Source organism: Mandrillus leucophaeus, unplaced genomic scaffold, assembly GCF_000951045.1.
Source record: "Mandrillus leucophaeus isolate KB7577 unplaced genomic scaffold, Mleu.le_1.0 Scaffold1346, whole genome shotgun sequence".
Lineage (NCBI taxonomy): Eukaryota > Metazoa > Chordata > Mammalia > Primates > Cercopithecidae > Mandrillus > Mandrillus leucophaeus.
This window is the reverse complement of record NW_012101306.1, coordinates 165,604-177,166: the sequence shown is the minus strand read 5'-3', so window position 1 is coordinate 177,166 and position 11,563 is coordinate 165,604. Positions and strand designations below refer to the sequence as shown.

Below are 11,563 nucleotides of genomic sequence, written 5' to 3'. Positions count from 1 at the left end.
GTCTTCCCCCTGTGGAATGGAGACATGCAGGGTCTCCATTCACAGTTCCAGCTGAGCCCAGCTTTTGAGCTCTCCTGCCCAGGAGCCACACTTGTGAGTGGAGCAGCCTCCAGATAATTCCAGTGCCCAATCCTTCAAGTCATGCGGGCTGCTCAAGCCTTCCCATCTGGGGCCCCAGACATGAGGAAGCCCTCCCTACTCTGCCCTGAGTGCCTGATCCTCAGAACCTGTGAGCGTAATAAAATGAGCCTGTTGTGTGTCTCTAAATGTAGGTGGTCTGTTACACAGCAGTAGAGAACTGGAATGTCCCTCACTCACAAGGACTCTGGCAACACCCGCAGTTTCCATCTTCTTCCAGATCTGCCATCTCCTGGGGGACTTAAGTGTCATACAAATAACCTCCCATTGCCAACACTCTGGCCTCCCAGTCCTTGACCTCCTCACCCACAGCAATGTCCTCACCTGTCACCTGGGCTAACTCTTCCAGTGAACAAATGGCAGGGTCTAGTGGTTTTAAGGGACACCATGAGGGCTGTTATAAGGGAAATGGAGGCTTCCTCTTGTAGCCTTCCAAAGGTCCTGTGCCCCCCCCTCTGGTGTTGTCAATATGCAGGATATTGGGAAGAGCTGCAGGTCACAAAGTCACCATGTCAACCTTCCTGTCAACCATAAAGGAATTCTGTCCCCAGGGTGGGGGAAGGGCCAGGCAGGTAGCTGGAGGCAAGTCTCCCAGAGCCAGCTGCTGACCCTAGTCCCTGCGATCTGGGGAGGTACCTGGTGAAGGGCCGCAGTGTGCACTGGTGAAAGGGCAGGAGGAGGGGTGTGGCCCTTGGGCATAAGGGGAGGCGCCAGAGAAGGTGGCCAGAGGTGGCCTGTGCTCAGCCTATCTGGGCCCTGGCACAGGCACCCAAGAGTGAGGTGGGGTCACAGGGACGGCCAAATAATGAGGAGCCGTGGCTGCTGGGGGCCCTGCTTCCTGCTCTTCCTGCTGCTGCTTCCTCCACCACTTTTTAGAGCAGGAAGCCTTCGGTACCATGGACCTGGCTGGAGAATGTTTCAACGCTTGGCCCTGGGCTCCAGGAGGGCCCACCACCGCCGTGGCCCAGGATGGAGGCAGCACTTGCGCCAGGGGCAAGCAGGTCACAGATGCCAGGGCTCATTTGACCTCTACTTCATCTTGGACAAGTGAGTGTCCCTTCCAGCTCTGGCTCTGGGTCACCCTCAGGAGCCACCACCTCTTTTTCACTAGGGACAGGACGCCACTCAAAGAGATGCAAGCTTCCGTCACAGAAGCAGGGCCAGCCCTTTGGTCAGACCAGACCTAGGCCTCCTGATCTTCTGAGGCACAAAGAATGCCATGGCTGTCTTTTCCCTGGTGCTTCATCTCCTGGATGAGGAAATAAGTCACCAAAGGGGTTCTGGACGATCCCCTGTCCCCCCATCGGCTGGGTCAGCATCCTCATCCTCAGGCTGCTGCAACAGCTGATTGCTCAGACCTGCTTCTCAGCAGTTCTCAGAAGCGCACTGTGGATGTTTGGAGTTTTTGTGTTGTTTTGCTTGTTTGTTTTTCACGCAAATAACTTCTATTTTACCGGGCCCCAGAGAGATTGCTTTGTTGCCTGTGTTGGTCATTCTAATGTCACTGCTTAGAGAAGGCCTTTGGTTGGCTGCTTCTAAGTGCTTCTTCTACAACTTGGAGAGCCACGTGATAGTTCCTGCACTTTCAGGAACAGTTGGGTCTGTTTCAGGGTGGCCCTGGGGAAACTGGGCTGTGTATTAGGCACCTTCTGGCTCGCCAGGAAGGAAAGAGGCAATGTTCAGCTTTGGAGAGATTGCCTTGGTTCCCTTTCCCACTCCTCCTGCTAGGTGGGAATACTCTCTGTGCTTATTTAGTAGCAGCAGTGGTGCAGTTTTCAGGAGAGCAAGGGCTTTCTGGTCTCCAAAGCCCTTTCCCTGCACTCCTGGCACCTCACCACAGTCCTGGGCTGTGAGTAGTGCAGGTATTTTTCTATCTGGTTCCTGGACAAGGGCGGCTCCTGGAGGTTGGGGAAGCATCCAGAGACAGCTGGTGTGACAAGACTCCGGCTTCCTGTGCTGCACTCTTTCCAGCATCGCAGGTTGAAGTTCCTCTGAATTTTCTCATTCCCCCGGATACTGATGCTTAGGGGACGTACACCCCAGCCCACCAATTCCTATGGTTTGTAACTGCTCTGCTACTCTTGGGGAAGGAGCAACTCCGTTCTGGAGACAGGCAGACTCCACTCACTAGCCACATAGTCTTGGGCGAGTTGCTTCGTCATTCTGTGCCTTTGTGTCTCCCATCTGTAAAAAGGGTATCTTCATTTTCACCTTGTCAAGTGTGATGAGGATGAAGGGAGAATTTGCAGGTCAGAGGCAATGACAGAGGATGGGGATGAAGGGACCTGCCAGGAAAGGCAGAGTCACAGGCTGGAAGCTCATAGGAAATGCAGAGGCCCTGATGCAATCCCAGACAGACTGGATGAGGGGGAATGCAGAGGGAGTGCCTAGAGTGGATGTAAAGGGAGCAGACAAAAGCAACCTTAATGATTCTTCCTAACAAGGCTAGGGGTAAAGGGTATTGCCCCATTGTAAGGGGAGGCAATGAGGCAGGCCATGGCCAGGAAATGACCCACCACAGCCTCCAGATAGGCATCCACGGCGCTGAATTGAAACTCTGGATTGTGTGACTCCAAAGCCCATCCAAAGACCATGCAGCTGGGCGGGACCCTGAGAGTCTTGCAGTAGTCCTCCTGGCAGAACAACATCTACTGCCTGCAGGGAGGCTCTTTGGTCATTCATGTCCAGCTTATTCATGAGACTCCTTATTCATTGGTTCATTCATTGGATTGAGCTGGAAGAAAATGAATCAGCCTCCCATGTGCTTCTATTCTTGGCCAGGTGACCTTTTAGGCCTCTAAGTGGGAGTGACCCATTGTATTTTTTTGAGTAATTTTTTAATTGTGGGAAAACATACATAACAAAAATTTGCCATTTTTAAGTGTGCAATTCAGCAGCATTAAGTACATTCACAGCATTGTGCAGCCACCACCATCCATCTCCAGAAATGTTTCATCATTGCTTATTGAAACCCTATTCTCAGCTGGGAGCAGTAGCTCACTCCTGTAATCCCAGCAATTTGGGAGTCAAGGTGAGAGGATTGCTTGAGTCTAGGAGTTCAAGATCAGCCTGGGAAACATGCAAAATCCTGTCTATACAAAACATATAAAAATTAGCCAGGCATGGTGATGTTTGCCTCTACTCCCAGCTACTCAGGCTGAGCTGAGGCAGGAGGATTGCTTGAGCCTGGGAGGTCAAGACTGCAGTGTGTCAAGATCACACCACTGCACTCCAACCTGGGTGACAGAGTGAGACCCTGTCTCAAACCCCATCCACACCAAAACCCAAAACACCTCTATTCCCATTGAACAATAACTCCCCATTCCTCCCTTTCCCCAAGCCCTAGTGACCTTTAGTGTATTTTCTCTATCTATGACTTTGCCTATTGTAGGTACCTCACGTAAGTGGAGTCACACAATATAATCATACAAACATATAATATTTGGCCTTTTCTGTCTGACCTTTTTCACTTAACATAATGTTTTCAAGGTTATTCCATGTTGTAGCATCCATCAGAATTTCATCCCTTTTATGGCTGAATAATATTTGTCTGTATGTATATGTACCACATTTTGTTTATCTTTTTTTTTTTTTTTTTTTTTGAGTTGTAGTCTCATTCTGCTGCCAGACTGGAGTTCAGTGGCGCTATCTTGTCTCACTGCAACCTCTGCCTCCTGGTTTCAAGCGATTCTCCCTGCCTCAGCCTCCTGAGTAGCTGGGACTACAGAGGCATGCCACCAGGTCAGGCTAATTTTTGTAGTTTTTAGTAGAGACAGGATTTCACCATATTGGACAGGCTGGTCTTGAACTCCTGACCTCGTGATCCCCCCGTCTCGGCCTTCCAAAGCACTGGGATTACAAGCGTGAGCCACCACGCTGGGCCCGTTTATCTTTTCATCTGTTGATGGACACTTGGGTTGCTTCTGCCATTTGGCTATTGTGAATAATGCTGCTATGAACACCGGTGTACCCATATCACTTTGAGTCCCCGCTCTCACTTCTTTTTGGTATATACCTGGGCGTGGAATTGATGGATCCTATGGTGATCCTATGTTTAGCTTTCTGAGGAAATGCCAAGCTATTTCCCACAGGGATTGCACCATTTTTCTTTCCCACCAACAAAAGTCTAACGTTCGTTATTTTTTAGTTTTTGATAATAGCCACCCAATGGGTGTGAAGTTGTATCTCCTTGCCGCTTTCACTGGCATTTCCCTAGTGACTAGTGGTGTGGAGCATCTTTTCATGTGCTTATTGGACATCTGCATATCTTCTTTGAGGAAATGTCTGTTCAAATTCTTTGCCCATTTTTTTGTTGTTGCATTTTTTTATTGTTTCTTTTTCGTTGTTGTTGTAGGAGTTCTTTGTATATTCTGGATATTAATCCCTTATCAGGTATATGAGTTGCAAATATTTCCTTCCATTCTGCAGGTTATCTTTTCACTCCCTTGGTAGCGTCTTTGATGCACAAAATTTTTAATCTGGACACAGTCTCAACTTTTCTATTTTTAATTTAGTTGCCTGTGTTTTTGGTGCCATATCCAAAAAAATCCCCAAATCTAATGTCATAAAAGTTATGTTTTCTACTAAGAGTTTAAAAGTTTTAGCCTTTACATTTAGGTCTTTGACCCATTTTGAATTAATTTCTGTAATGGTTTATAGAAGGGTCCAACTTCATTCTTTTGCATATAGACATCCAATTTTCCCTGCACCATTTTTTGAAACTACTGTTCTTTCCCACATTGAGTGTTCTTAGCACACTGGTTGGAAATCATTTGACCACAGACATGACAGGTTATTTCTGAGCTCTCTATTCTGTTCATTGCTCTACATGTCAGTCCTTATGTCAGTGCCATAACAGTTTGATTACTGTAGCTTTGTAATAAATTCTGAAATCAGGAAATGTGTATCCTCAATTTTGTTCTTTCTCAGATTTTTTTTGTTATATGACTAATGTCCCTTGAAATTCCATATGTAATTTAGTGCAAATTTTTTAAAATGCTATACAGATTTTGATACAGATTACATTGTTATCTTAACAATATCATTATTGTGCCTTCTGATTCATAAGCATGCAATATCTATCCATTTATTGTGTCTTTAAATTCTTTCAGCAATGTTTTACAGTTTTCAGTATACATTTCTTTTGCTTCCTTGTTTAAATTTATTCTTAAGTATTTTGTTCTGTTTGATGCTATCATACATGAAACTTTTTTGGTTGATTTTCCATATTTGGATTGTTCATTGGGGGCTTTTCCAACCAATACATTCTCTCCCATTTCCACTCTACACAGTGCCCCACCTAACCTGATCAGCCACCTGGATGACCAGCAAAAGCCCCACATCCCAGGAAGCTTCTCAGTCCCAGGCAGATGGGGCTGGGTGGTCACCTTATGCTGACCACTCAACTGGTGAAACTCACGACCTCGGATGATCCAGTGGCCACTGGGGGGTGTACCCCAGCCTCAGCTATGCTGGGGTCAGGCGAGCTTGTTAAGAGCCTGCTGGGAGGCTGGGGGCGGGGCAGACACTTGCCCACCTGACAGATGCACTCATCTCCCTGACCCACGTCTCCTGTCTCCTTTTGTTTTAGGTCTGGCAGCGTGAACAACAACTGGATTGACCTTTATATGTGGGTGGAGGAAACAGTGGCGAGGTTCCAAAGGTACAGATCTCCCACATGGCAGCCTCCCCTGAGCTGCAGAGAGCTTTTCCTCTGGAAGGCAGGCAGAGGGCACATCCCATCAGATGGGGTGGGCGTGGGAGTCCCTCAGTGGGGGACACAGAGCACAAGGTGGCATTCTGAAGCAGGAATGAGGCCAGCGCTCACTGGTTCCATCGGATCTCAGCAGCCTTGACTGGCTCCTGCCTGTGAGCCCGGGCATGTTGCAGGAGAGGCAGTTTGCCCTTGGGGACATCACACGCTGGGAAGGGACAATAGGCAGGGAAACCAGTGACTCAGTCCTGGAACCCCGGGTTACACAGTGCTGAGGGCTCAAGTAGGGGACAAAGAACTCACCTGGAAGGTTGAAGGAAAAAGCAGGAACTCCTAAGGACAAAGTCAACGGTGGCTTCCAAGGATGTGCGTCTTTGAACTGGGTCTTGTAGGATGGAAAAGACAGGGACCTGTGGTGGAGTGAGTGGTCTTGCTTGGCTGGGAATGAGGTTAGCTCACGGAGGGCTGGGAGAGGACTGGGCAGGTCAGCTTGAGGCCAAAGCCACAGGGGCTCATTGTGCCAGGCCAAGGAGCTGAGATTTCCTGCTGTGAGCCATGGAGAGCCAGAGAAGGCTCTTGAGCAGAGGAGTGGCATGATCAAGATGGCACTTAAGGAAGAAAAGTCTGATGACTGTGGGTAAAATGAATGGGCAATAGGGCAGGAGCCGTTAGGAGCTCTGCTGGGGACATATGACAGCACTGTCACTGAGGGCTACTGAGGGTCAGCCAGCAGGAAGGAGGGTCAGGGAGAGGAAAGGGAGGCCGTGTGCATGGCTGCCAATAGGGAGTCGCTCCTCTGAGGTGAAGGAGGGATGCGGGAGAGGAGGGGGAGGAGGGAATGGGGTGAAGAGGCAAAGAATTTTCCAGTAGAAGGGAGGCCAGCTGGGAGGGCTGTGTGTGCATCTCCCTGCCTGTTCATTATATGGTATATGTGTCCGTGTGTGTGTGCATGTGCCCGTGTGCGGGTGCCTTCTGTGTGTGTGTGTTCATGTGAGTGTGTGCATGTGTGGGTGCGTGTGTGTGTGCATGTGTGTGTATACGTGTGTGTATGGGTGTGTGTGTGGTGTGTGTGGTGTATGTGGTGTGTGTGCCTGTGCGTGTGTGTGCCTGTATGTGCATGTGTGTGTGCATGTGTGTGCACCTGTGTGTGCATGTGTGTGTGTGCTTGTGTGTGCATGTGTGTACGCAAGTGTCTTTGGGGTGTTGGGAGTGTGGGGATGCAGTGATGGGGATGCAGTGAGTTGCCATCCTGACTCTCTCTTCTGTGGAGCCCTTGTCTCCACAGGCCTCAGAGTCCTTCACTACATTTATCTCACCTCCTTGTGTCCAGCAAGGGACTCCAAAGCGGAAGGGTTGGGGTGGGAGGTGCGGAATTGGCCTCACCACCCTGGCTTCTGAGCCGGTGCCTCTGGCTTCTCACCAGCACATGATTCCTTCACAGCTCAGATATTCGGATGTGCTTCATCACCTACTCCACAGATGGCCAGACTGTCTTGCCACTCACCTCAGACAAGTGAGTGCTGCTTGGATCCCCCAAGGGGTCTGGTGAGCTTGGCCAGAGGGAGCTCCAGGGAGCTGAGGGGCTCCCGGAGACCTTGGTTGGGAGCCTGACAGCACCCAGGGCAGGCCGGTCAGGGCAACTCACAGTACCCACCTGACCTTAGCCCCGCTCCCCTGCACCCTCCTACCCATGGCTGCAAGGTTACCTGCAGGCCCCTGTGCTCCAGTTCTCAGCCTCCCCCACTTCACGCTCCCCTGCCCTCTCTCTGCCCTGCCTCCTTCCCTGAAAGGTGGCTGTGAGGATTCCCGGGGTGCAGGGGCTGGCAGAGGGGTGGGGATGTCCTGTGAACACACACCTGTGCAGGCGGCTGCTCTGCGCCTGTTCCCCCTGCCCTGGCCAGTGCGGGAGGGAGACAGGGTCAGAGCTGGTGGTGGGAGTCGTGAGGCTTTAGTGCAGGGATGCTGGCAGGCCCAGACTGGGGAGTCCCTGGGTGGGGTTCTGAGATCCAGGGCAGGCTGGAAAAATGGAGGGAGGCAGGAGGAATAAGCTCAGACGGCTGGAGCCCAGGCCCAGCAGGGGGCACTGCAGAGTTCCTGTTTGGTGGGAGCTGAGGGCCCTTCCAATGCACATGCCCGGAACTGGGCCCAGAGGGGGTGAAGCACAGAGAGAGGTGAGGACACTGAGGACTGGATGGGGGACTGGCCCCACTTGCAGCTTTGAGGGAATGCAGGGTAGGGGAGCTTGAGTTTGTGTGTCCTGCGCTGTGGGTTTGTGAGAGAGACTGGAGTGGGTGTGAGGTGGTAAAAAGCAAGTCTATGGGGGAGGACTGTGGTGGGTGACCCAGACAGGGAGCGGGGTTTGGGCATGGCCAGAGGAAGGCCAGGCCGTGGACTCTTCTGGGTATGGATGGGCCTGGCCTCCTCCCCTCCTGGGCTGGGCAGGGCGGGGCTCTTAGAGCTCTGGCCATGGCAGGGATGCTCTGCCCACAGTGGGAAGCCATCCTTCAGGGTCCATGCTCTGCCCAGCCTTGCTGTGCAGGCTCAGCCTGTCACATTGGATTAGCCTGACCCTAAGTCTCTGGCCTGTCCCAGTCCTGCCACCAGAGCCAGTCCTGGCTGCCCCAGCCCATTCTGTCTGTTTTAATAGCAGCTGACAGGCCACATCCCCCAGCCAGCCTGCAGATAGTGTTCGGCCCCTGCATGCACAGCTGTCGGGGCTGCCTCTCCAGCCTTTGGTCTTTTTATTTCAGGGGCACAGAAAGTCAAGGAGGCCAGGCAGTCTAACTAAGCAGATTTGGTACTTCCTGTAGCGGGGTAAAGATAGAGCAGGAAACTGAGTCAGGGTCAGGGGTCTGGGGCCGTCGGGGCTGGGTGTAGGGCTGGGGGTTTGGCAGGATGACTTTTCCCAAATGCAGCCCTACCTGTCAAAGGATGGAGTGCCCAACACAAGAGAGTCTTTGTTAGGGTTACGGATTGGGTTAGAGTTAGAGTTAGGAATGTCAACCCCATTGTCAGTGGCTGACTCTCAGTTGCCCATCCCTGGTTCAGGACTAGGGCTAGGGCTAGGGCTAGGGCTAGAGTTAGTTAGAGTTAGAGTTAGAGGAGTTAGGAATGTCAACTCCATTGTCAGTGGCTGACTCTCAGTTGCCCATCCCCAGTTCAGGGTTAGGGTTAAGGTGAAGATTAGAGTTAGAGTTAGAGTTAGGAATGTCAACCCCATTGTGAGTGGCTGACTCTCAGTTGCCCATTCCCGGTTCAGGGTTAGGGTTAGGAATGTCCGCCCCTGTGCAGTTCCTGACTCACGGTTGCTCATCCATGGGAAGTTCCCACTGTCACCAGAGATGGCCAAGCAGGGCCCTGGTGAAGTTCCCCAGGCCTGCATTCTCTGTAACTGCGATGAGCTCAGAAGGGCTTGAAATCTCTGGTCAAAATCACGATGAGGAATGAGCAGGACAAAGCCCTTGCCTGGCCCCCTCCTTCATCCGGGAGGCCTTGCACAAAGAACAGTGGCTCCCAGAGAGCTTGGGAGCTGATTTTTAACAGTCAATGTCTTTCCAGGTCAACCACCTTTTTAAATTTTTTTCAGGAATAGAATAAAAAATGGTCTTGACCAGCTTCGGAAAATTGTACCTGAGGGACACACATTCATGCAGGCAGGATTTAGAAAGGTATAGACCCCTTGATCTCCTAACTCTAACTCTAACCCTAACTCTAACCCTAACCCTAACCTACAAAATCTTAGAGCATCAGTGGGATCATCTCACTGTCCAGGCTCAATATTTCTTCATTTTCTTGCAGGCAATTCAAGAGATTGAAACGTTCAACTCCGGAAGTAAGCACCTGTCGTCCGCATGGTGGTCCCATAGGGGGAACAGAGCTGGGCGAGAGCCTCAGAGAGCTCTGTGTGCAGATTCTGCAAGGCCACCCCTGCCCTGCAGCTTGGAGCAAGTTGCTCACCTTCTCTGAGCTCCAGGTCCCTCCCTGGTGCAGTGAGCATAGTAAGCCCCCACCCCATGGAGTTCTGAGAACTGTGTGAGATCCTGCGTGTGCACCCCTGGTGCTCATAACCCTGAGGTGCTTGCCCTCCAGCTGGGCTGTGTGAAAAGGAAAAGAGAAGAGCCAAGGGGTTTGCCCCCTTGCATGCACCTTAGTCTTCCTCCTCCCTTCTATGTCTCCCCTCCGAGTGACTTGCATTCCCTGACCTGTCTCATGTGATACAGAAGGCTGTCCGGGGCCCCCAACTCCCCTCCCCACCATGTCGCTGCAGCTCTTGTCAGGAAAAGGCAGGGCTGGTGAGGAAAGGCATTGAGGTGGCTGTGGGGTCCCCTGCCCAGGTGCCACTGACCTGGAATCCTGAACTCCTGGGCCCAGAGATGCTGGCAGGACTGCCTGCAGGCTCTGCTCACAGCAAGACCCAGCCCCCTGGGAGCCTCCCTGAGCCTGTCTGTTACAGGAGGGCCCAGCAGCTCCTCCTGCTGCCCGTGGGACAGGCCTGTGGTTGTTGAGTCCTGGCTAGAGCTGCCCTCAGGCAGAGGTGGTGCAGGCTGCTAGTGGGTGAGGATTCAGGCAGCCTGGTGGAAAAGACTGTGCCCCTTTCAGCCCCTCCTCTGTAAAATGGGTGCTGGGCTGAGACCTCCCTTACTCTAGGGGGTCTCTGGGTGGCAGGTGCTTGGGTCTTGGCAGCCTCTCCTCTGGAGGATGAGGTGTGGGCACCTGGCCATGCCCTGGAGTGGGCAGTGCTGTGGTCCCCAGCCACCTGCAGGGGCTCGGGAGCTTCTGGAGGTCACTCCTGGTGCCTTTGCTGAGCAGGCCACTCTTTGTTTCTTCTACAGACAAGGTTCCCAGCATGATTATTGCTATGACTGATGGAGAGCTGGTGGCACATGCATTTCAGGACACTCTCAGAGAAGTGAGTCCAGTTCATACTTACCAGCATTTTGCTCCATGAATTTTGATGACTAATACTCAATGCCTTCTTTCCCTTAGGCTCAAAAAGCTCGGAAACTGGGGGCCAACGTTTACACCGTGGGTGTGGCCGATTATAAGCTGGACCAGGTAATTCCAAACAGGTGACCAGGCGCCACTTTCGAGCCTAGTGGGGAAAGGCGTCCCAGGTGGCTTTCCCAGGGCCACCCCGAGGATGGTTGTCTAAGCTGCCCCAAGTGAGATGGGCCAATCCATGGCCACTGCAGAAGTGATTGACAGCATGTTGTACAAATCCCACGATGCCAGAGGGGAGGGTGGAAGAGCTCCCCGCTCCCCAAGAGTGGGCTGCTGGCTGGAGAAGCTTGCAACATTCAGAGCCTGACATTCTGCTGCCCCCAAAGCATGGGGGCAAGACACTGTCCCCTGGGCCTGGAGTCTGCTGCATCCTCACCTCCTGGCGGGGATCCAAGCCAGCTCTGCTCTCCGTAGATAACAGCAATTGCAGACAGCCCGGAGCACGTGTTTGCAGTGGAGAATGGCTTCAAGGCCATGAGAGACACCGTTGATGCTGTGAGTGGGCGGAGGTGAGGGGCTGGGGGCCTGGCTCCTGTGGCCGGAAGCTCACTCTCCCTGCCCCGCCCCACCCCTCCTGTGTTCCAGCTCACATCAAAGGTCTGTCTTGACGTGACATCGGTGGAGCCTCCCACTGTGTGTGTAGGAGGTGAGAGCTGCGGAGGCCCCGTGGTAGCCACAGGGTGTGTGCATGGGTGCAATCGTGTATGGAGT

At 52.3% G+C, this 11,563-nt stretch overlaps 1 protein-coding gene across 1 annotated transcript in view; it reads left to right on the top strand.

The window, feature by feature from the left end:
* Window positions 1-667: 667 nt before the first annotated feature.
* Window positions 668-11,563, top strand: part of LOC105534409 (anthrax toxin receptor-like) — a 46,097-nt gene continuing 35,201 nt past the window's right edge. The window contains exons 1-9 of the mRNA XM_011973124.1: window positions 668-1,185; window positions 5,729-5,800; window positions 7,293-7,364; window positions 9,438-9,519; window positions 9,650-9,683; window positions 10,684-10,760; window positions 10,838-10,906; window positions 11,267-11,347; window positions 11,438-11,498. Of these exons, the coding sequence (XP_011828514.1) occupies window positions 944-1,185; window positions 5,729-5,800; window positions 7,293-7,364; window positions 9,438-9,519; window positions 9,650-9,683; window positions 10,684-10,760; window positions 10,838-10,906; window positions 11,267-11,347; window positions 11,438-11,498 (790 nt within the window). The 5' untranslated portion in view covers window positions 668-943. The remainder of the gene's footprint in view (window positions 1,186-5,728; window positions 5,801-7,292; window positions 7,365-9,437; window positions 9,520-9,649; window positions 9,684-10,683; window positions 10,761-10,837; window positions 10,907-11,266; window positions 11,348-11,437; window positions 11,499-11,563) is intronic.